The sequence below is a fragment of the Poecile atricapillus genome, chromosome 2 (assembly GCF_030490865.1).
Source record: "Poecile atricapillus isolate bPoeAtr1 chromosome 2, bPoeAtr1.hap1, whole genome shotgun sequence".
NCBI lineage: Eukaryota > Metazoa > Chordata > Aves > Passeriformes > Paridae > Poecile > Poecile atricapillus.
In genome coordinates, this window is record NC_081250.1 from 62,050,007 (window position 1) to 62,075,516 (window position 25,510).

General features: G+C 43.6%; 2 protein-coding genes across 6 annotated transcripts in view; both read left to right on the top strand.

The window, feature by feature from the left end:
• Positions 1–2,224: 2,224 nt before the first annotated feature.
• NHLRC1 (NHL repeat containing E3 ubiquitin protein ligase 1) lies at positions 2,225–6,623 on the top strand. The gene has a single exon (XM_058833394.1). The coding sequence runs from the start codon at positions 3,101–3,103 to the stop codon at positions 4,259–4,261; it is 1,161 nt and encodes a 386-aa protein (XP_058689377.1). The 5' UTR covers positions 2,225–3,100; the 3' UTR covers positions 4,262–6,623.
• A 13,233-nt stretch (positions 6,624–19,856) lies between these two features.
• The window catches only part of KIF13A (kinesin family member 13A), a 104,860-nt gene continuing 99,206 nt past the window's right edge, over positions 19,857–25,510 (top strand). For 3 of the 5 annotated variants that reach the window (XM_058832502.1, XM_058832503.1, XM_058832505.1), the window contains exons 1-2: positions 19,858–20,283; positions 20,493–20,583. In XM_058832502.1, the coding sequence (XP_058688485.1) occupies positions 20,229–20,283; positions 20,493–20,583 (146 nt within the window). In that variant the 5' untranslated portion in view covers positions 19,858–20,228. Of the gene's footprint in view, positions 20,284–20,492; positions 20,584–25,510 lie in introns of all 5 variants that reach the window. The other 2 variants (XM_058832501.1, XM_058832504.1) reach the window with 1 other exon arrangement.

The window sequence follows — 25,510 nt, forward strand, 5'->3', positions numbered from 1 at the left end:
TACTAAATATACCTTTTTCTTCCATATAAATTCAAATGAGAGCTGTGAGAAGGAAATGCTCCTGTTTCTTTTCAGCCATTGCTAGTGGATATTGTCTGCCTGGCACTCTGCATCTTGGCCTCGTCAGCTGGCAGCCCTGAGAGTGTGGCAGCTGCAGTTCAAACACTCTTTTCTGGGGCACTGGCCTTGCACCAGGCTGGGCAGAGAGAGGTGGGAAGCTGCTGCAAGTTTGTTCTCTCCATCCCTGTGAATATATGTCAAGTGAAGAGCTGGCAGTGAGTGGGCAAGGCAAGGCAGCAGCTGCTAAGTGGAAATGACCATCCAGCAAGAAAGGCTGGAGGGAAGTAGGTTGGATGACAGTAAAGGGGAGAGTGTGGGTGGAAAATGTCCTAGCAGTCACTCACAAGCGTGCTTCTCTCTCATTTGAGAGCACAGCTATGGGCAAGCAAAGCAACAGGACTTGGGTAAGAGGGTTCATAGACTGCCAAGAGAGCTGAAGATGTTATTGCTAAACCATTCTCCATCATTTCTGAAAGGTCACAGAGTATGGGAGGGATGCCTGAGGACTGGAGGAAAAACAGTCTTGAAAAAGTAACGAGAAGGAGGACCAAGGAAACAATATGGCCAGTAAATCTCACCTTCACCCTTGGAATAACCCAGCCTGGATGTCATCTCTAAGCAGGTGGAGGAAAATAAGGTTGTCAGGAGTAGTCAACATAGATTCACCAAGTGAAATGGGCTGGGTTAGTGGACAGTGAGGTAGATTGAGAACTGGCTGAGTGACAGAGCTCAGTGTTGTGATCAGGCTAAGTTGGAGGGCTTTAGCAAGCAGTGTTCCCAGGGGTCAGTACTGGGGCCAGTCTTGTTCACCTTATTAATCAGTGACCTGAATGAAGGGACAGAGTGTACCTGCAGTAAGTTTGATGATGGTACAAAACTAGGGGGAGTGGCTGACACAGTAAAGTGCTGTGCTGCCAAGCTGCAGGACCTGGACAGACACAGGAGCCAGGCAGAGATGAACCTAGTGAAGTTCAAAGAAGGCAAGTGCAGGGTCCTGCAGCTGAGGAAGAAAAACCCAGGGCACCAGCACAGGCTGGGGGCTGACCTGCTGGAAAGCAGCTCTGTGGAGAAGGACCTGGGAGTTCTGGTGGTCAACAAGTCAGCCAGAAGTGTGCCCTTGTGGCCAAAAAGGACAGCAGTATCCTGGGGTGCATTAGGAAGAGTGTGGTCAACAGGTAGAGGGAGGTGATCCTGCCTTTCTACTCAGCCCTGGTGAAGCCACATCTGGAGTGCTGTGTCCAGTTCTGGGCTCCTTAGTACAAGAGAGACCTTGACATGGAGTAGGTCCAGCAGAGGATTATAAAGATGGCTGGGGGACTGAAGCATCTTGCTTAAAAGGAAAGGCTGAGAGAGCTAGGATTGTTTATCCTGGAGAGGAGGTAACTTAGAAGGGACCATCAATGCTTACAAATATGTTTAGGGCAGTTGACAAGAGGATGGGACTAGACTTTTTAGTGGTGCCTAGGGACAGGAAAAGGGGCAAAAGGCACAAAAATGAAACACAGGAAGTTCCATCTGAATATGAGGAAAATCTTCTCTGCTTTGAGGGTGACAGAGCACAGCAACTTCTCCCCTTTGCAGCTTATATTGAAAGGAAAGGTGTGATTGCAATGTAATGTATCACAGTCCATCAAGAATAGAAGGTGAGTAAAAGCCATGGAGCTTTTTAGAGTGCCATAGTCCTAGAGCTGCAAATGGCTCTGCTGATTTTAGCACAGCAGTCCCCACACCCACAGCTCATTGAACACTCAGCACTGCTTGTAGATACTCGTGTTTAAGGTTGGGTTGACAGAGAGAAGAAGGGATGTAGCTGGTGGGCCAGTGCAAGCTGGGAGCTGCTGGTTTTGTTTTCACTCCTGGCCAGAACTGCAGCTACCAGGTTAAAGCATCTCCTTCCTTTCAAGTTTTTTCCAGGTGCAACATGAGAGCTCCCAAAGTTTATCTCAGACTTCCAGATACGTGATAGCCACAAAAGGCTGGGCGCTTGGCACGAGGCTGCCACATGCTCTGTGGTGTCCTGCGCAGGACTCCCAGGCATGCAACAGCCTGGCAAGAGCAATGCCATGTGCCAAAACAGCCATTTTAGGATGTGTAAGATCTGTGTGTACCCTGCAATTACTCTGAAAATACCCAGTAAATACACCTAGCAGAAGAAGCACATGCTGTCCATGTGCCTTACAAAAATGTGTGTACATGCCTGTCTGAGAAATGTGTCTACTAGTGATGAGTGTAAATATTTTCTAAATTTTGCCAGAACAGCAGGAAAATCCAATTAAATCAAGGTGCTCAGAGGGATGGAGTGCATCTCCTATAAAGACAGGCTGAGAGAGCTGTGATTGTTCAGCCCGGAGGAGGCTGTGGGGACACCTTAGAGCAGCCTTCCAGTACCTGAAGGGCCTGCCTGAGAACTGGAGATAGACTTTTTACAAGGGCATGTAGTGACAGGACAAGGGGAAATCTGACAGAGAGTAGGTTTAGGTGATATATTAAGAAGGAATTCCTTCGTGCAAGGGTGATGAGACTGGAACAGGTTGCCCAGAGAAGCTGTGGATGCCCCATCCCTGGAAGTGTTCAAGGCCAGGTTGGATGGGGCTTTGAGCAACCTGGTCTGTCCTGGTCATCCCTGCCCATGGGAGGGGATTTGGAACTAGATAATCATCAAGGTCCCTTCCAATCTAAGCTATTCCGTGATTCTGTGAAATTGTGGCTTAATTCCTTATTCCGGTAGGGGCATGAAGAGAGCTAGTAGCAGTGCGGTAACTTGGTAACTGGATGTCAGTAAGAATCTGGTGGATATATGAATATTCTGGCGGGCAGCTGAACATTCTGGTGGGTGTTTGAATGTTCCGGCGGCAATACGGACACTGGCGGATGTTCGGGAGCTGTGGTGGCTCCGTCCTGAGGGCGGCCCGGGCCCTGCTCCGCCCCCGCTGGCCCGCAGGGGGCGCGCGGCCGCCTCAGCCGCCCTCAGCGCCCGCCCCGCTGGGCCCGGGGATTCGGGGGCCGCTGCGGGCGTTCCGATCGCTCTCCTCAGGCGGGGATGGCGGCGGACGACGAGGCGGAGCTGAGCCTGCTAGAGTGCCGGGTGTGCTTCGAGCCGTACGGCCCCGACGGGCAGCGGCGGCCGCTCAACCTGCCCTGCGGGCACGTCCTCTGCCGGGGCTGCGTGGGGGCCCTGGCCGGCGCCGAGCGCCAGAGGCTGGAGTGTCCCTTCTGCCGGCGGCTCTGCGGCCCCGCCGAGACCAGCGACTGCCGCCCGCTGCTGCAGCTGCTGGAGCTCCTGGGCCCCGCCGGCGGCGGCCTCGCCTCGGCCCTGAGCAGGAGCGGCGGAGGGGCGGCGGCCCCCGCGGGGCTCGGGCTGCGGCTGTGCCTGTGCCTGGGGGGCTGGGGGTCGCTGGTGAACCCCACCGGGGTGGCGGTCTGCCCCTGGTCGGGCCGCCTGGCAGTGGCACACGACGGCAAGAAGAGGATCCACGTCTTCGGGCCGAGCGGGGTCTGCCTGCGGCGGTTCGGGGAGCGGGGGGACGCGGGCAAAGACATCAAGTATCCGCTCGATGTGACGGTCACGTCGGACGGGCACGTGGTGGTCACCGACGGCGGGGACTGCTCCGTGAAGGCCTTCGATTTTGAGGGAAGAGGGGTTCTGGCTGTTCGGGAAGGATTCTGTTTGCCCTGGGGCTTGGATGCCACCCCCATGAACGAAGTAATCGTGACCGACTCGGAGGCAGGCGCGCTCTACCGCTTGGCGGCCGACTTCCAAAGCGGGGAATTAAAGAAGTGTCAGATGATCCGGTCCCGGCTTGTCAGCCCCAGAGGGGTTGCAGTCTGCCAGACCTCGGGCGCTGTCGTGGTGATAGAGCACCTGAAAGCTCGAGGACCGAGCAAAGGCAGCACCCGCGTGAAGATATTCAGCGCGCAGATGGATCTCATCGGCCAGATGGACAGCTTCGGTCTGAACCTCGTTTTCCCCTCCAGAATATACGCTACTGCTGTGGCCTTTGACAAAGAAGGTCATGTTATAGTAACGGATGTTTGTAGCCAGGCTGTCATATGCTTAGGGAAACCTGAGGAATTTCCCGTCTTTAATCCTCTAATTAGCCACGGGCTTTCTTACCCTGTCGGACTGGCTTACACGGCAAACAATTCCCTCGTAGTTTTAGACAGCGGTGATCATTCAATAAAAGTATATAGCTCTATCTGAGTGGGCTTAGATGCTTAGTGCTGCAGGCTCAGGCTACTTACTTCTGGCCATAAAGCATGCAGAGTTCTGGAGTTTGTAGGAGAGGAGGGAGGAGGTGGTTTTGGGGCTTTGAGAGAAATCACCCTCTGACCAGCACGCCATGCTTCCTGCAAAACTTGCATCACGTCTCTTGCCTACCTGTGGGAGAGGACCAGGCTGTTGCTGCCTGTGGCCAACAACAAATCAACCAAACAAACCATTTGGCATTTTAAAACTATTCCATGCCTTGACAACCAAGCGGTTTTGGTTATTTTTGACAAGTAATCAAAGACCAGCACCTATGAAAGTAACATGTCATTTATTTATATTTCCAAGCACACAGTTTTCACTATTCTTAATTAAGTATAGATACACTCCTGACTGTTACCTGGAATTGTGCATAAGAAAGGAGATTGCCTTGATGGAATGATAGGAGAATTGGAAGTCTCTCAAGGTTGCATAAATCCATCTAAAATCATTGTGATGGAGGAGCTACCACTGATGAGTGAGTTATGAGAAGTGAAATCATGGTCAAAGTATATTTTTTCTGTACTAGGAAAATACATTTTTGGGGGCACTCTGCTAGTTTATTCCCACCTTTATTAAGGTTGTACTGGAGCACTTTGTCTTCCTCTAAAATGCCCAAGTCTTTACCTAGATGATAATGTCTTTGATAGTGTCTTTACCTGGAGATAATCTTGTGTGTGATTACACAGATGGGCTGCTTTGCCTAAAAGCCTCTTGAAGTATTCACGTTTAGACCACAAATACTCCTGCATATGTAAGTTTCAGTTGGCTGTGCTGCTAACACAGCTACACATAGGAGGTTTTCAGCACTGCCTGCCCCTGTTTTGTCATTAATATGGTGCTTTTGCACTCCAAACTCCAGGATTCAACTGCAAATTGAAGTGCTAGTGAGACGTAAGCCTCATTTTTTTTCCTAGCTTCCAAATGAGGTGTTGTTGATTGTGAACACACAGAAGATTTAGATCCATTTACGTTCTCTTGTTTTACTCACAGTAATATTATATTCTCACTTATATTCTTACAGTTTTACTGTGGACACAAATCCTTTTGCCTTACTGCATAGTGGAAATTATGGTATATATGACTATGAGAAAGATTTAATACCCCCACTAGAAGTCACTGCTGCATTTTTAGGCATTTACCTGCTGCTAAAATGGTTCAGCATTAAAATGAAGTTAGATGTAAATGCTGTCTGAGGCAGAGATGAGTAGGTTAAAATGGCATAAAACTTTTGGGGTAATTTTTTTTTTTTTTTTTGCATTGAAATCATTAATATTAACTAATGTAATTTGAAATTCACAGGCAATGTATCAGTAAATTTTTATCTGGTTTTTGGTCTGACTTCAGGGCATCTAATAAGTGCATGTGTTACAGCTCCAGTGATTTACCAAATACTTGCATTAAATTGGAGCAGTTTAATTCAGCCAATGTGTTAATCTGTCTCATATCAACATTTATATAAGCAAAACAAATCCATTAATTGCAGCTATTTGTAAAGGTTAATTGAACAGTGACCTGTCAATAAAGTGTGATTTGCTTTCTCCTATATTTTAATAATTTAGTGATAATTCCTCATATATTTTCATCATGTTTCCCTGTTACAAGATCATTTCTGTATTGCAGTTGCCCTGCAGATGGTTTCTTCTTGTGTTTGGTGATATCCTGCAGAAGTTGTTGTAGTGTCATCTTTTGCTATTGAAAATTATATGGATGTGCACAGTTGATATTTTTCAGCCTTCTCTGGTGCCTGGCCAAACAACAATTGCCTTTGGAAGAACCAGAAATCCTCCTTGGCTGTTCCACAGTATGAGCTGCATGGCCCTAAGCAGGAGCCCAGTTGGGAGGTCAGGAAGGAAATTTACTCAGAGAAGCACACCCCTGGATTTTATCTTCCTTTCTAGATGCCAAGGAGCCACCTGCCTTTGATAGAACCAATTAGATAACACTTCCTTTGGGGGACTGCTGTGTGTCAAAATGCATGCAATACCATCAGTGCTGTATTCATTCATTATTAATACCTTGTCACAGTAACGCTTCCTCTGAACCATGGGCTGTGAGCTTTCATCTTCTCAAACCTTTGTGTGCACCAGGAGCTTGTTTTTGCTACTACATTCATGGATGGGCAAATTTCCTAGGACCTACTGCCATGTAGGCAACTTTCCAGCAGTTGAAATGCTGATTTTTAAACATTTGACTCATACTGGTTTAAAATCTATGAAAACTCTCATTGTTGCCCATTCTGTTCCTGTCTCCTTTGGACTAGCAATCACTTGATTTTTGGATTTGTAAGCAAAATAAACTTTGGGGCTTTATTCTACCTAATAGAATTTTTTTTTCTATGTGCCATCTCCTGCATTCTCTGCTTTACCTACCAACTGAAAGCAAATGTAGACTTCTGTGAACAATGCAACTGTTTTCCTTTTACTCTACAGATTGGTGTTTTACAACACTACATCAAAGGAACCATTACATTCTGCCTTAATTAATGTAAAATTGAGAAGCCATAATGAACTGTATAAAGCCAAGTATTAAAAAATTTGAGCTCTTCGGCGCGGAAAGGAAAATGCAGCAGTAAATCTGAAATCTTTTTTTTTAACACGAAATCTTGTGTTCTGAGAGAAGGACGGCAAATATTGAAGGGCCCATGCTTGAACTGATTCCTTAGGTTTGGGGTCTGACTGGTTGTGCTTGGAAAGGGAATAGCTAGATGTGTGCTTACCTTTGGAAAAGAGTGGTGGCCATTCCATTTAGAAAGGAACATAGGACTGTGTCTAGCTGCTTCAATGACAATTACTGTTGAGTTTATTTCTTTAAAAATCCACCACCTTTGCATAACTCTCTGCACCTCATGCTCTAGCCTTTGGCTTAAAACCAAATAAATATACTGGACAGTATTCCTTTAGTGTCATGTCTTCAGCCTCTAGTAGAGATTGCTATGTCTGTTGTGCACACATACACACTGCAATTCATATTTGGTTTATTTTTAAGCACTGGTCTCAGGTTGCATATAAATATATCAGGGTATGTTTACAGTGTTAAGGAATTAAAGGAGTCAGGAGTTTCAGAAATGCATATTGAGATGATGTTATGTAACATATATATTTTTTGTTTTGTGAAGAAAATACTTTTAGATAAAGGATTTTTTTTTTCAGATTGATGAATAAGGGAGAAAAAGTGAAAAAAAAATGTAAAATTTTTTCATTTTGGCCATTGTCCATTTGAGTACCTGTCCATTCCCTCCGGTCACATTGCTGTGCATATCAGTTTGATCTTTTATATTATCCCAAATCACAGATATAATGTCACTGTAGCATTTTTTAACATAGAACTAATTTCAGTGGAAGAGGGGTTCTCCTGTAATGTCCAGTCCCCAAACCACTAAGAGCAGGTTTATAGAGTAGGTCCATCAAGACGATAGCCTTGAATATAGGGGACCTTTCAATTCTGGAAGGGCTGATGGAGGTCAAAAAAAGCAGCTTTCCTCACTGGGACCATAGGGACACAGTGCTGTTGCACCCACAGAGGAGGAATTTATTTTCTTTTCTTTCTCGTCAATGTTTGGGTTTTTTTCCCCCGGCTCTTCTCAGAGGCTCTTCTTACAGTTTACATGTCACCTGTGAGTCACAGCTTGCCTCCACAGGAGCAAAGCAAAAATACACATATTTTTCAAGTGAGTTCTAAACCTTACTCTTCATTCAGGCATCTCAGGAGAACTGACAGTTTGTTGGGAGAACAGCAAGCGCTTCTTTGATACTGTTACATAAACATCCAGGCTTTCTCTAAGGTGCCTCCTTTGTGTAAGGTCTGACTCTCCTGCACAGCTTCAAAGCTCTCTAATACTGGAGAGGTTCTCAGGGAGCTGATGGTGCATCGCACTTACACCTTTTTCTCAGTACTGCTTTCCTAGAGATTTACAGATATTCCTGAGCTTGGCACTCCAACCTCTCTGTGAGGCAAACACAGTACAAATGTCTCGGCCCTGCAGCTGCTGTCAAGAAAGCTGAGAATCAAGGGAAGCCTTTGGCAGACTTCAGGCTAGATCTCAGAGTTCCCATTACAAGGTTACCTTAATAAAGTAGGGAGAGTCTGTGTTTAATCACCCTCTTGTCAGGGAGGTGCCTTCTTGATTCTGGAAGAAGTTTTGACACTATACTGATGATCTTTTTGTTACTAATTCCTTTGGTGTTTCCTACAAATCATAGAAATTAATACTTTTCCAAACCACAGTGTATTCCTAGATAATTGCTTCCAGTGTGCTTCACAACAGTGTGTGGTTTCAGTTTTGAAATGCTCAAATTTCACATTGAGGGTAGAAAGGAGGAGAGGAGACGAACTCTGAAAAGGAAAAAAAATTAATGAAAGGTGTCTGTGGCTTAAGCAGAGGGTGAACTCCACCAAGTCAGAGCACAGAGCACACCCATCATTCCAGTAAAGGGAACACATTCTTAAGAGGTGAAGCATTTCAGCCTGGAAAATGGACAAGATGATAAGGGCTGTTGCCTTTTGATTAGTATTTACCTCTGGCAGAGGAATAACCTGCATTTGAACAGATTTTCCAGCTAAAATTAGACACTTTTCAGATGGCAGTCCTTCGGAGAGCTATCAGTTACTTGTAGTTTTTATTATCTGTTAGCTTGGACCAAAAATCTGTTGGGGGGAAATAAAGATTTGGAGCAAACTAGGCATTTTAGGGGAGTATGCTCCCTGTAATTGAAATAATACATATGTAGCATTTTTCTAAAGATCCCTCTTAATGTAGGCAATTTTTATTTGTTCACAGGTGAGCCCTATATGGGCAGAGAGTTGAGGTGAGTGAACAAATCCTGCTTTCATGGAATATATTGTCTTTTAAATCAGGAAACTATTTCTTGTCACAAGATTCCTTAAAACATTTTAAATACTTTAAATATCATTATATGCCTCGAATGAAGGCAATTTTAAGCAAGACATAGGATTAGAGATCTAAAATTATAACTGAGAAAAAGAAATAATTTACTTTGAGAAAACTCTGAAGATACTAAGAAAACCAACCAACCAACCCCCCCCCCCCAAAAAATGTTTTTTATCAAAGCTTGCTTTTAAAACTTCTAGTACAAAAAAAAACATATATTGAAAGAACTATGCATCTACATAATCACAGGAGGTAACTCTTACTGGGAATTTTTCCAAATATAAATAGATAACAGGTAAAACCCATTTGATACTCACCTAGGATGATTTCCTGATAATATGGACTATGGAATTTAACCAGTATTAACCAGTATTTAGTAACTACTGATCAGTACTAAAAGTAAGAAACAAAGACCAATTGTGTCTTTTACTATCACAGACTAAGGTACTACCATGAGAAGAAATATAATGTCATTAAAATATGCTTTATAAGAAATCCAGCAAAAAGAGTCAGACAGATTAACTATTAAAAATATGTAATCACTTTAATATGAAAAGGATGTACCTGGCTCCCTTATCTGTCTCTGTCCTTAATTAGGTAGGAAATAGGGCTCTTCAGTGAGTTCTCTGCCAACTTCCCCTCAACTTACAGCATGATATTATGGAGCCAGAAGTATTTAAAGTACATGTATTAGTCTTTTTCTATTCCTAATATTACTTGAACTGACTTGTTTGAGTTGAGGCTTGCTCTGTCATGAGTAGTTTATCTGTGCAGTCATGAGTACTGCAAATGGAATTGTCCACATAAATAAATGCTGCAGGACTGGGCTTGAAGTCAGGGAGATTCAGGCTAGTGCAGAGGTTTTCCCTGGAGAAGTCTTTGCAGCAGAATTTACGATGACAATTTCTGGGAATGCTGCTTTGGGGTTTTATGTGCTAGAAGCCCTGTGCATGTTTAGAATATATTATAAGCAATTATGACTTTCAGCATCAGAAAACCTTCGTGAAAGAAATTTATTGTAATAGTTTACCTTTTCTTATTTATTCTTTCATAATATACTGAACCCGTGCTTGGTTCCTAACACTCCTTTAGACAAAGTGGATCAGTACCACACTTCACTTTTGGCATGTGCAGTTTCTCAGTAACAGGAAGCTGGGGCAAGACCCACTCTGGACCAGCCTCAGTGGAGACCTTATACCTGAATATGTCTTGCAGATCCTACAGCGGAGGTTTTTAGTCTTAGCCAACAGGTTACAAAAGTTATGGTGTTTACACTGTAGTAGAGATGACACCATAGGTTCTAGTCCCAAGAAGACTGTATGAAAAGATTTCCAAGGCTGTAGAGTAGTTAGCCACTTTTAATTTTATTTTGCAAGAAAGATTGCTGCCTTTTAAAGACCAAGTGAAAGGAAACACCATTTCTTCCCTAGAATGGCAAAATGAAATTTAAATTACCCCAGGCCCAGCATTAGAGCTTTTAGTAATTTATTTTTGATGTTCATAAAGCTGTTCAGTACTTGAATGGTGTTATCATTAAAATGCAGCTGATACTACATTTTACACATTTCCACTGTGTCAGTGTTACTGAGATTAAAAAAAAAAACAACGAACCCAAACCACTTAGAAAAGCACACCTTGAAGGCAGAAGTAAATCTTGTCTTTCTTGTATCCCTCTCACTGGAGAAATAAAAGCCATGCAACTGAATTATTATCAGACATCTATATCAAGCGATGAACTTTCACTCTTTTGTTTGACTTGACTTAAACCTCAAGTCAATGTTCTTGATGATAAGGCTAAAGTTTGATTTCTTTTCAATCACATTGTTCCTATTTGTGACTTCTGTGCAAACCTTACCCTTTCTTACCAGCTGGTTTAGTCCAATTCAGAACTGTATTTCTCATTAGTTGTTGTTCAGTCAAACTGCAGTGTACATGTGTGTCCTCACTACTTTGATTTCAGAAGAAAGGTTAATTCCCCCAGAGGTTCTGTCCATGTTTTGGTTTTGCTGTGTTTCTCTTCTAAAACAGCCTTTCATCTTTGCTGTCAGATTAAAGGGAGGAAACCTCAGATCACAATATGAATGGTGGAAAAGGACCAAGTCATTCAGGGAATGCCTTTGGGAGACAGGCAATGCAAGCTTTATTACAGGAGAGAAGAGGGTGAAGGACTGTACAATTCGAACTATGTGTGGACTAACAGTTTTAGGAATCCTTCTACCCCTGTACTTCCTCCTGTGCAGCTCCATTTGTAATACTGACTGTGGGAAAAATTAAATCAGAAGTCAATAACTTGCAAGTCACTGGTTTGTTAGGGTTTATTTCAGTCCTCTGCAACAGCAGCAGGCTGGTCTCAGTGACCACAACCATGACCTTGTATTGGCTTTTGTGGGTGACTGCTATAACTGGTCTGAGTTTTCATATCAAATGCTGGTGGACAACCTACAAGAAGCTTCCATAGGTCATCTGTTCCTCAATTTATATTTTTACCTGCAAAGAGCAAGCCTTTTGTCATATTTTACAGAAGATAAAACTTAAAGTGACATGATAACAAAGGATACATAGTGGTTGCACTCTTTGACAATCTTCAATAGAAAAATGAGAGTATGATCTGTTGCTAATCATTTTGGTGATGGTGATAGTTATGAGATTATTATTTTTGGAATGTTTTCGTCAGACTGGAGAGTACTGGGACGAGAAGTAATGGGGTGTTTTGTTTTCTAAATAAAAGATCTTAAGTCTTGTTATCCACCTTAATTAGCACCTTCAGCACTTGTTTCTACCTTCTACAGGAACTGATGAAACCTGCTCAACTTAATGTGTGTCTTCCCGATGACTTCAATAGATAGGAGACAGATCCAAGATCCAAGACTGTGATGAGCTGACTTCCATGTGTTTTAACAAACACAATTCCACCTCCTCTCTCAAGGCTTTGCCTCACTCAGCTTCCGTATTTAGCTGACGTGCCAGTGTGTACTGTTCTCCTTTCAAATCTCTTTCAAACAAGAGCTTCTTTCCTTCTCCTCACTTTATAAAGATAACACCTTTGTCCAGAGTGCTTATTTGCAGGCATCACTAAAAAGTTATTGTGTAAGGAGAAATTTTGGCTTGGCCAGCATGGTTAACAGCTCAGCTTACTTAGTAAGCAAGCTTGGTGGATGTACTCCTCCCTCCCCACCCTCCTCTTCCTCCCAGGGCAGGGCCCCAGTTGCAAATCTTTCCCATGGCAGCCAGAAAGTTCAGCTTCTCTCTCAAAGCAGAAAGTAAACCAACAAGGGGACTGTGACTAGGTGCAGAGGGGTTAACAGGAAAGCTGCTCTTTTGTTCCAAGAGACTGCTGCCACTAATCAGGCTGTTTATATTTACAGCTTTCCCAGTCATCCCTACTGAGCACAAGGCTCACCTCTGAAGACAGAGTCTGAGCAGTGCTGTGTGTTTGACAGATTGCATGTAGTACCTGTTTGCTAACTGAAGACCCTTGAAGGCTGCAGACTCACTTTTCCTACCTGTGGAAAGGCACATACCTGCACTTAGCAAATGCATAATAATTAGAGATGCCCTGGACAATGTTTGTGAACCAACTCCCTGCTCACAACTGCCCTTAATCTCAATTTGGAACTTGTAGTCACAAGAGAACTGCATGGATGTGCTGGAGTGATGCTTGCATACCAGACATTCCTAATCATAAAGACGAAGAGGGGCGAGAGCTTTCTGGATAGGGGGAATAATGGCAGGGTTGTCCTTTCACTGGGGCCTGCCTACTGATTTAAATTGTAAATAACTTTACAAACCAGCTGTGGCACTTTGTTTCTTCTTAGGCAAAGCATCTGATTTCTACTAATACATAGGAGAAAATTGAAAGGAAAAAAAGGGAAAATTCTATTAATTTAATATATTTATTTAATATCCCTTAATAAAGGGATATTAATTTAATATCCCTTTTCGTAACTTAATAGTTATATTAACCACAGATATGTGATGTCAGATCCCTTGGGAGTTTTTGATCTTACTTTTTAAGAGTACAAAACCGTTTCCTTTACCTTTCCACTACCATTACACATTATTATCACCATGGTGTTTAACGACTGTATAGTGGCACATGTCGGATACGGTCATCAGGAAAGATTGCCTGCTATCACGTCACCTAACCCAATCAAGCTCACTCCTAAAATTAGCTTAAATTAGTCCTCTGGTCTTCTGTGTAAGAAGCCATTCCTTCCTCTGGGGGTAGAAGTCAATTCATTTCCAGCCTGAGACAGAAACACAGAAGGATTGAGATTGGAGGATTGACCTTTGGAGCCCATCTGGTCCAACTCCCCTTCCCAAACAGGGCCTCCTGGTTGCACAGAACCTTGTCCAGATGGCTTTTGCATGTCTCTAAGGCTGAAGCTTCTATAACCTCTGTGGGCAACCTGTGCCAGTAGTCAGACACCTTCACAGTGAATAAGTGTTTTCCAGTGTTCAGAGGGAATCTCCCATGTTTCAGTGTGTGCCCATTGCCTCCTGGCCCGTCACTGAGCACCCCTGAAGAGAGCCTGACTCCCTCTTCTTTGCATTGCCCCTTCAGATAAATCTATACATTGATAAGATTCCTCCCTTTGAGTCTTCTTCATGCTAAATAGCCCCAGCTGTCTCAGCCCTTCTTCTTAGGACGTGCTTCAGACCTTTAATCATCTTTGTGGCCCTTCACTGGTCTGTCTCCATCATGGCCATGTCCCTCTTGTACTGGGAAGCCTGAACTGGACACAGCATTCCAAGAGTGGCCTCACCAGTGCTGGGGTAGGATCACCTCTCTTGACCTACTGGCAGTGCTCCTACTAATGCAACCCAGAATAAAAGGTCTGTATAAAAGAGAGTTTACACCCATTTGTTCTTGTCCTAGTGTTTTTCCTGGAACTTCGCTAGCACCATGCTTTTGACTGGCCTGAAAGAAAGCATAAACAGCCATATCCCTTCTCTTATTTTGCTAGACTAAACAAACAGAACTTTTTTAGTCTGCTCTTCTTTGATAATGCTCACCATTCTACAGTTCTCCCAGTAACCCTTTAATGGCTCAGTTCTGTTTTGAACTCCTCTTCCTAAATGCTCCACTGAGTTTTCCAGGTGGAATCTCAGCCATGCTTTTTACCACGTCATCTGTACCTCTTCTTTCACTGTAGGAAATAACTGATGTGATAACAGAACTACATAGGTTTTCATTCAGGTATTACTTGGTTGAGTCCAGGATGAAGACCCACAGCCCTGCTCTCCATGCTATAAACAAATTTAGGAAGGTATTTGAGTTGGGGGTGGAGTGTTTCCTGAAGAGAAAAAGAGATGGCATACAGATAATTAACAGCAATAGCAAAAAAAAAAAAAAAAAAAAAGTAAATAAAGCCACCATTTCTTTCCTGGACAACTAAAGAATGTGAGCTACATAGAACACAACTAGCTGTCAGAGAAATTCACAACCGTTGCTCATATCTGAGTTTACAATTGCAGGGATGTTAAATTCTCTGCAATTGTATTAACAATATATTTGGTAATAACCAAATCCCTCCCAAGATGCCAGTAAGTTCAGTTTGGATTCAGGAAAAGCTTTAGTCACACTTTCGGAGTGTAGGGAAATGTATCTGAGCCACATAAAGAAATTTTCTTTACTTCCCATCAATTTCCTTGCTACCTTTCCCCTCTTTTTTACTTCCCATCAGTTTCTTTGCTATAGACACATTACTCTGTTTCTAAGCTCATTTATTTCTATTAATAGGACATCTCATCTATATGTAGTAATGACCATTAAAGTTCCCACAGTAATTTGAAACTATTTCTCTGTTCTAAGTGATAGGAGATGGGGAACAGAGCTCTCTGCCCCCTCTTCTTCAGTGAGTGGAGCAATGAGATTGTCCTCTGCAGAATGGTCGTAGAGTTATTTGTTGCTAAAATTGAGCTGCTCCTCTTACAGGTGGATTAGTTTCATTTACTGCGCTGATCATGGAATGAAGTTTATAAAAGCCTACTGCAATATTGTACCAGAGGCAGGGAGAAAACATGAGATTCTATCAGTGAAATTGCATGCAATATTTTTTCCCCCCACAGCAAGGAATGTTTCAGCTTGATGGAGAGATGACTGCACATGTCTTGGGGACATTCGTTGATTGCAATTGTTCACCTCTGATCCCAGTGTGAGATCTACTGTGGAGCAGCCAGGATGAGCATGAAGGCAAAGCTAGGGTCTAGCAGAGGTCATCACCCCAGCCAGGTAAAGCCAATCAGGTAATTCAAAACATTTGTAACTTAACCTGTAAGAAGAGATTTAGTCTGTTCATCACAGAAAGACAACTCTGTTCAGAGCTGAGGTAGGTTTAAACTACAGTGTCTGCTCAAAGCTATTTACTTTGTGTAGCTCTGAGCAGCACCTGTCAGGCAGGGTAATGTTTAGGTGCATATATTCTGCATTTGCTCTTAATGCTGGCAGTTCAAACGGCTTCATTTTTTTTTCTGAGTGTCAGAAGAGCATTTGTCACTGCAGCCCTTTCCTGGGCCCAGAGTGTTGCCATAAATATGCTGCACATAGAGGACAATTTTCATGCCTCCTGCACAGCTTTAGAGACAGTCAAAACAGATCTTTGATAAGACAGAGGTGGCAACCATCCAGCCTGACTAACGTCCAGCTTGAATTTGGAGCAAGAAGGAAGTGGAAAAGCAGACTGAAAAGTGCCCTCAGACAGGTCACTGGCTAAATTCCTGCCCTCACACTCTTTTGTAAATTCAGTGCATGTGTCCAGCAGGGTTACTTGCAAAACCTAGAGATGTGTGACAGAAATTTGCTTCCTGATGTGCAATTATGGGCAGATATTTGCTCCCCCAGGTGCTCTCTAAATGCATCTTATTAAATGAAAAATTCAAGTTTGTCTGCACAACAGGACACTTATTTTTGTACTGTCACAAATATAGTCATATTTTATCCCACCCCTCCAATATGAAATATTTCTTCCTTCCATAATGACAATGCCTCCTTCCTGTGTGCTAAATGCTATTTTAAAAAAATGCATGAATTATTAGCCGTTCTTTTTCAACAAAATGAAAAGTGAATGATCTATCAATTATTTTGTCAGACCTATGGTTTCTTCCTGTTTTTTTTCCCTAAGTTATGTGTATTGTATTAGATTATTAACCTTAAAAATATCTGTTGGTTTTATATTACAGTGTTTGTTCTGTATATTCTGTTTATATTACAGTGCTTGTTTCTGACTGGATCGTGCTGTAAAGTGTTTGGGTTCAAAATAGAGGGTTTTTTCTCTGTGAATTCACATTTTAAAAAAAATACTTCGTAAAATTTTGGAAACACAAAACTCTTATTTGGGCCAATCTTATAAAATACACTCCTTGAGTTAATTTTAGTAGTGAAAACCTTAATTGTAAGTATCTCTTGGATTTCAGGTTCCATAAAATTAGACACTTTGTCTTTCTTTTATCACTTTCAGCACCAAAAGGATAGCACTGCTTTCCCATGCTCTCACTGCTGCCAGCTCCTCCTCCTCTCTGGCTCCTGTGACACAAGATGAAGTTAGATGTGCCAGTGACAGCATGCATCAGTCAGGCACAGTAAGGTATGTGCTGGGGACGCTGCTGACAAGATGGATATTCTTGGCAGGCTCCGTGACATTTCTCCTTGCCCTTTGCTGAAGAAAGGAGGTCACTGGAACATCATCAGGGCTTCAGGCATCAACCTGGATGCACAGCATCACTCCCCCATTTCCATGTCATGAAGCAGAGCAACTGATCCTCCTGCTCAGACTATATGGGGAGATGTGGGCAAATCACATCAAACCCTGTGATATAACACATTACCTGTGTTATGCCCTGGGAAGATGAGGAGCATTTGGAACTTCCCACCAAACCAAAGGAGGGAGCAATGTTTTCTTTATGCTCTTTGCTGAACTGTGGAACAATGGGCAAATGTACAGAATTGTTCTAAGGCAAAAAAGATTAAACAGATGAAAAACAAGAAACAGACAAGGATGAAATCCTGGCCCTATTAAGGCTTTAAAATTCCTGTTGTCTGCAGTAGTACAGAGTCAGAATAAAATAGAGGGTGGAGGAAAACAGGGAGAGGAAACAGAAGTCAGGGAAGGATGGCTCCAGATGATTTTACCCCCTTGCTTCCATCTGAGTTCCCCTCACCCACCATCAGTCTCCACTTTCTCCAGCTCTCATCTTTTCTCATTGCTGAAGCAGTAAGTTGTTATTTCTCATCCGGTATCTCCCATCCATCCATCAGCATGTCTGGGATAGCTGGCAGATAATTCTGATGGGTTAGTGACCCATCAGTATCACTTGCCAGTTCCCACGGGGCATGTAAACTGATCAAGCTAACAAATTCTGACAGTGAGAGATATTCATCCTCAGTTGCTACCAGTAGCAAAGACAGAGATGTAAAGGTTTCCATATGGCGTTCAATGGGGAGATACAATGCCAAAAGAGAAATGTCTCATCAGCCTGAATTCACAGGTTGTTCTTTGATCTACCTAAAAATCTCATGGGGCCTCTATAACATGACCCTCTTCCTATTCTGACCTAATGGCAAAGGGTTAGGGGTGAGACCAGAAATGCATTCTACTATTGGGCATGCTGCCCAATAGTGTAGTCAGGTCATGGTACAAATGTTGCCAAAAGCCCTTTCTCGAGAGGGCAGAAAAACCTGGTAGAACCCAGACAACATTTTTGGCAGCTGTTTCTCAGGGTACACTGATGTAAATGAAAGAGTAAAAATCCCTTTCTCAACTATCTAACACTAGAATAAACCAGAATTTCACAAGAAGTGAACAGTTACAGTCTGCATTAAAACAAAATATGTTGTATCTGCCTTTTTAAACAGTTTTGCATGGCTGGTTTTCTGTACCTGCAAATGATGTATTATAATTCACAAGCCTATACCAGATATTTGTAAAAATTTCTTCACCAAGACTGATCTCACAGGCAAAATCGTAGTCAATCTTATAAAGCCTCCCTTTAGTTTCTCTTCAGCTAATGTAATTGTTTTTATGTAATCTTGCAATGATGTAGTTTTTCCACTAAGAGATGGAAAACTGAGATGGAAGGGAGTATTTTCCCTTCCATCTGTTGGCTGTCTTCTCTTTCCCAGCAGTGTCCAAATTTCACAGAACAACTCCCTTTTCGCACAGCCATTTCAGACCTTATGCCTTATGTTGAGCCAGCACTTACTTTGATCTGGGTTCTTACAGTCTACAGCAGAAAATTGGATGTCTCATGTCAACATCACTCCTTTACTCGTTGGGCCACATGCTTGTGATGCATTTCATAATGAACTTCATTCCCTATGCCTGCTTCTACGGGCAAGAAGTCCATGTGCATCAGCTACTTCTGCTGACGTTCTCCAGATGGCCAGTTCTATTTGGTAACCTTTCTCTTTTGCTGTGCTAAGTGAGTGTCTCGTTTCCTTTCAGCATTCCTGCGAGTTGTGACCATGCAGGACAGCCAGGCCTCCTCCAGAAACATTCCTCTCAGTTGCTTTGCAGGGCCCTTCTGGTTGGTGTGCTGGCACCCGGGAAAGGGGTTGATCTTCTAAGCCTCCCTCCATTGTTTCCACCTCTGTTTGAAAGGTCTGCTCTTTCTCAGTGCAGCTATCTATTAATCAGTGGTTGTTTAGCCCATTCTCCCTACAGTGGTTTAGCCCCGGAGTAGACAGAATAATCCCATTTGGGTTTGAGCCTGTCTTCCATAAAGAAAATGTCACAGACATTGCTGTTTTGCACTGGGATTCCTGCCAGTTAGTTTCATCGATAGTAAGGATTGATTATTGGGGAGATATTTTACTGAATCTAAGGAAACACTTCTGAGGAGAAAAGGTTCTAACAGGACCTTTGAAAAGAGCCCTATTGCATTTTTTAACAAAAAATGTTTCTTGGCTTGCCCACTGGAAGCTCAGCCATGCTCGGAGCTCTCAGTTGCTGGATAAAACACCAGTCTGTAATGCTTTCCTCCAGTACTGAACTGGCCACTACCTTGTGCTGCAGCATTTGGGCTGGCACTCGTCAGTGCAGGCCCGTCGCCGCCTGGAACAGCAGGACACCGCGAGTGGGCCCGGCGCTTCGCAGGTAGCCCTTCATAGCCAAGGAGGCGACGCGCAGGCTGGAGCCCGGGCAGAGCTCCTCGCTCCGTCACCTCGAGGTGCTGCACCGCTTCCAGGCCTCCTGGGTGGTGCACATTTTGTAAAACAAAAAACCAAAACCAACAACAACAACAAAAAAACAAACAAAAAAAACACCATCCCCCATACGCCGTCACATTTCTTTTCCGTGGCAGATTGCAGCTTTTCCTTTCCTTGCCCCAAGGAAACTCGATGTCCAGTCGAGCAAGCCGGTGTCTCTGCGGTGGCGGCGTACACCTGCCCAAGGCAGGACGGTGTCCGTCGGGCAGGCCCCGCGGGCGCATCCCGCTCCCGCCGCAGCATCCCCGCTCCCGCCAGCGCCGCTCAAGCTCATCCCCGCTTCCCGCTCAAGCGCATCCCTCCGCGCGTGCTCCCTGGGAAGCAGCGGCTGGCCGAGGATGGGGCGGGGGGAGAGGGAGTCTCCCCACGCCTCTGGGCCGAAGGCGCTCGGGTGTTTCCGTCGCTCTCCGGCGCCGCCGCCTTTCCCCGCCCTCTCGCCGCCTGCCTGAGCGCCCGCATTCCCGGCGGCGCGGCGGGAGGAGGCGGAAGATGGCGGTGGGGATTGGCAGGGAGGCGGCGGTAGCGGCGGTTCTGCGAGCGAGCCCGTGGGCAGCCAGCGCCGGCGCGGACCGCGGCTGAGCAAGGAGGCGGCTGGGGCTGCGCCGCCACCGCCCTCCCCGGCGCCGGACCCTCCTCCTCCTCCTCTCCTTCACTCCCTCCCTCTCTCCCTCCCTCCCTCTCTCCCTCCCTCTGTCGCCTTCCCCGCCTGCCCCGGCCCTCCGCCCTCGCGCCCGGCCCGGCATGGACGCTGGCGCTCCGCCGTGTCGCTGCCGCCGCCGGCGCTGAGCGGGGCCGCCCGCCCGCCGCTCCCGGGAGCGGGGAAGATGTCGGACACCAAGGTGAAAGTTGCCGTCAGGGTCCGGCCCATGAACAGGAGAGGTAACCGGGGTCTGGGGACAGCTCGGGGCGGGGGCGGCACCGGAGCGCGGCGTCCCCCCGGCTTCTGTCCAGGCTGGCGGGAGGACGAGCCCCCTCGCCCGCCCCTCGCTCCCGGGGGAGCCGGCGGGGGCCGAGCTGCACCGGCGTGCCGGGAGAAAGGGGGTGCTCCGCTCGCCCTGGCTGCAGCCCCCCGCCGTGTTGCCTTGCAGAGCTGGACCTGAATACCAAGTGCATCGTGGAGATGGAAGGGAACCAGACTGTGCTTCACCCGCCGCCTTCCAACGCCAAGCAGGGAGAAAGGTAAAAGCCCGAGTCGCCGTGCCCCGAGTGAAAGCCCAGCCCCTGCTCCTCCGCCTCGCCCTCGCAGATGTCTCGCTTGGCTTTGTCAGGGCAGCCGCGGGGTCCCCAGGGTGTCGCTCGGTGCTTTTCGGGGCTGCGGTGGGAGGGAGAGGGCGAGAGGCGAGCGCTGACCGGGGCCGCTGTCTTGGGTTTGCATCCATGGGAAGTAAGGCTAGGTTCTTTACCTGGCTTCCTGAGGGAGTCGGAGGTACCCGGTGTGGAGACAGAAGATCCCTGTTAGTCTCCCAGGTTTAGAAGTTGATTCTTGATTGACTGCTCAAAAAATAAACTATTGAGTAGGTAAGGACTTAGACTGTGTGTGCTGTTTTCAGAAATTTTCCTTGAGTGTAGGCTGTTAACAACTTGGTGTAACCTGTGGGGGAACAAGAAGCAGAATCTGATTTTTATGCTACTGATGCATTTTATTTTTTATATAACTTTGTTTACTAGGTTTTAACCTATTTGCATTTGAAAAGGCTGTAATTGCTAGATCTTTATTAATTCAGTGTTGTTCTATGAAGTAGCCAATGAGAGAATATGTTAAAATAATTTTGAAATCTGGCGTTTAGTTGTGATGCCCCAGTAAAGAATACCCTTGGAAAAAATCCAAAATACCAATGCACTAGACTGTAAAAATAGATCAGAACAGGAAAAGATTTCTTTCCTTTGAGGGAGTGTGGGGAAAGACAGGGAGGTGCAAGGGGAATAGTTATGTTGTATGCTTGTGTGTTATATTCTTATCTGCCTGCTTACCTATTGACTGCTCAAAATCTGTTAAATGCACTTAATGCCAAGGAGTGAGAAATCATTTGAATGGATATGGAGATTTTCAGCTTAGCACTTTCCTACTACTTAAGCCTTTTTAAAAAATATTTTTGACTCAGTTCGTAATGGTTATGAAGAAACTGTAGTGTGAGAATATTCTTTTTTTTTTGTTGTTTTGCAAAGACAGAGTGTCATGCTTTTATAATTTTCCAGTGGAAAAAGCTGAGACCTTTTCTATTACATGTCCAAGGTGTGAAGGTGCTTCTCACATTAACCCATGTACTAGAATATAGCTGTAATCACACCAGTTTATTTTAAATCCAACTTGTATTGTCTTCAAAACCATTGTTGTGGCTAAAGTGCTAGTCTGCATCTTGATAGATCTGTGCTTGTTTCCTGCCTCTTTCAAAGATCTCTGTGTGATCTATAAGTTGTGCTGCCTCTCTGGGTCTTAACAGCTCATCTGTGAAATGGAAACCTTGAGGGTTTTGAAAACTATTTTGTTTTAGAACGTATAGGGGTTTTTTTTCAACAAACAGGAGTTTATTGAAGTGTGTATATAGCTTCAGTCACAACACTGCTGTAATAAGAATAACAAACTCCTCAAGTGAATGGAATTGAGAGGTATGAGGCATAAATATACATAGAGTTTATAAAGCAAAAACAGAATTAAGATTTGAAAATCACTATTTCAGTAGACTTGAGAGACTAAGGGCCAGGTAGTTTAATGAAGAGCTGGTAATGTGGGAATTTTGCTTGTTGTGCACATTGGCCCGCAGGTATTCAGTGAGACTACACAGTGACTGTCTTTTGAGAGGTTGTGTGTCTTGTGTTTATCAGGCTTTAATATCTATAAAATATATAAATTCTCTTGGTGGGGACTGGCTTCTGTTTCTACATCAAGAGCCTTATGGGTGAGCTGTGACGCTTGTGTGCGACCTCACCATCGGCAGCTGTGTTGGCAAGGGATAGATAGCTGTCCTGCTTGCAGCACAGTGTGAGGCTGGAATTTGTCTGGCTGCTAACTTGTGTGTTTGTAACAACTGCCAGATGTGTTATTGGAAGGAACAGTCAGAAATACTGATCAGAACTAACTCTCATTAGTGCAAGCAGATAGTTTGGGTGCCTGCTTAATGGCAGACCTTGCCTGTAATCTGTCAAGATGCCTGCTGGGCTTTCTAGCGCCTCATGAACATCCTTACATTTCCTTCAGTGCTAAACTGCTGGTTTATATTTTTTACTCAATATAAATAGTTTAATTTCTCATGATGAGAAATGGATTCTGTTCTTCTGTGTGTACCCACCATAAAATGTCTGTATAAACTGGCTCTGAATTGCTGAGTAGTTGCTGTTTGTACTTGGATTGATGCCTTGGCAGGGTTAGAGATGTCAAACGGATTTTTGGTTTTCTTTGTGTAGCTTGTCTTCATATAGCTTAAGTGGATTTTTCTTTCAGAGCAACCATGTCATTGCGAAAATGATTTAATTTGTTAGGGTGATGAATTGGTCTTTCTCTATTCTATGCGTTATTTTAATATTCTGTTTAGTCTTACCTTTCCCTTTTTGCGTTTTATCTTTTTATATGGAAATTTCCCTTTTCTAGCTGAATGGAAGTACAAGTTTTGTGCTGCATTTTGGAATAAGAATAAGTAGTCTTCTAAGGCAAATTTGGTTTCTAGGGCTGCTTTTTTTAATTCAGCTGAAGCCAAGAGACTATAGGGTGTAGGGAGTAGAATTCAGGACCATGCACTTTATTTGCTTTGTTCTCTCAGTTATAATTTAAAAGGTACTGACAGAATTTTCTAAAATAAAAATAGGTGTATCTTTAATAACTATAAAATGATAAAATTTGCTCTTGGAAGAACATCCAAGGTTAGGAAAATCATGTTTTACTAGCTTTGCCTATGCTGTACAGAGTTTTTGAATTAAATCTGAATTCAGTTGCATTATTTCAATTAGTCTCTAGGCATTATTAAGGATTGTTCTGAAGGATTTTAGATGTACAAGTAATGCTAGTTTTACAGGTGATGTAAAAGCCCTAAAATACCAGACAGCGCTGTCATTTGTCCAACTTACGTTATTGTATTAGAGGTAAAGTTATAACCATAAATTAGTACAGGGTTCTGACTGCATCTTCTAACTGTTAGACCACACAGCACTCACATGTAACAAGCCCAGCTACAAAATAGTAATTGTTATTAAATGCAAGTGTTCTGTCTTTTTATAAGCAGCAGGCCTGCTGTTGCCCACAGGCACATAACTTCCAGTGTTCTAAACTAATGAAGGAGGAAAACCAGAACATAGTAAAACTGAACAGTCTGAGCCTGAAAGGCACAGGAAAATCTTTATCAACTGAAATAATAGGAGACAGAGTTCAAAAAGGGACGGTTTTCATTAGCCACTATCGGGTATAATCTCTGGTGCTGGCAAAGTTTTTAGAAGTTCGTTGTTGGACTTCATACCTTTAACCCATGTTTTGTTTTTACTGGTAGGAGTAGTTTCCTTTACATATGCTGAAGTGTTCTTTATATGTGCTTGTGTGTTCTTTTAGTTACCTCTCGTGTCTCTCAGCCATTTCCTTCCCAAACCAATATAGATTTCCATTTCTTCCCAAGAAGAAAGTTTCTGGGAGCTCTCTGATTTTTTTCCTGTCTTTACCCAGGTACCTGAATTTCTTTTCTCAAAGTACTCTCTTCACAGAAAAGAAATATATTCTAATTTATAGGCTTTCAAAAATGGGTATGATGTTTCAAAGCCAATTGAATACATCCTGCTGTCCTGCTATAAATGTTTGTATTTGGTTGTTGGCAATGAGGTACCTATTAAAATATAACCATGAGACAATCAGAGTATGGAGTCACAGACAATCCTGCAAAATGATTGAGTATGTAGATTTCACATCTCTGTGTCTACTAAAGATCTCACTTTACATTATGGATGTTATTTTTCAGTAGGACAAATGAGGTCTTGCTAGGTTAGTTCCTTCTCTGTTTCTGATTGTTAAAATATGCTTTCCTTCTTTCCTTCCTTTCCTTTCCACTACACCTTTTAACACATAGGATCTGAAAAATTTTATTTTAGCTCCCCGATAACAGTTCTTCATGACATGATTTTTCCTTTAGTAAGCAAAAGTATTTGTCTTGACAGAAATAAACAAGGAACCATGGAGACAGTAGAACTGTAACGCTATTTCATCTGTAGTTTTAACTGAAACACAGATTTGTTTATTGGGCAATTCATTCTATTAGAACACAGTAGCCTGTTGCAAACTTTGCCTTAATAAAAATCTCAGAGCAGAAAAGAAGAAAGAAGTCCTCAGATTGTAGAGCTGAACTAAAAAATCTCACTTTGTTCTGAAAGTATCTTTCTTGCCTGATTCTTAAAAAAAATCCCCATGTTATGACTTGTTGATTCTGTCCTCATCTGTCCCCATTTTTATAAGACAAGTAGCAGCAAAGCCCAATTCTACTTAAAAAGCCCCTTTTCTTATAGTGCTAAATGACTAAAAATTCCAGAATATATGGAGGCTTTTTTTTTTTTTTTTTTTAATAGGTTTAAGCTCTTTAATAAAATAGTTGGGGGCAGATGTGTGTGTGTGTATCTAGTTTTTGTAGGTCATAATACTTTCAAAGATTAATATCTGAAGCACAGATTTCATCCCTAGGCAGCTAGTCCTGAAACTCTTCTTTCCAGAAAACAGCTGTTGCTCCTTCTGCTTTGGAGAAAACATGATTTTGGGTGGTCTTTAGTACATGGTCCTTCCCTTGGTGGTTGTGGTACTTCATCGTTTTTGATATGTTGCTTTGAGTAGCATCAGAGATGAGAGAAGAGTGCTGTTGGAGGCCTTCATGATAATGGTAACTTTTTCAAACTGAAAATTCTGGAATCTGAAGTAGGACAGCTGCTAATTAGTTCTGTATCTGAAGGAATGGCCGACCAGATCACATCTTTGATGTGTGAACTTCAAATTAGCACCTGTTGGAGGTGGATCATAAAATAGTAGAAGGCAGCAACTTTTATCTTTGCAGGAAATTGTAAAAGTAATCTGACTTTGACCTGTCTAACTTTCCTGTTAGACGTTGGTGTTCAGGGTGTGAATTGTTAGCTTTGAACCTTGGCAGAG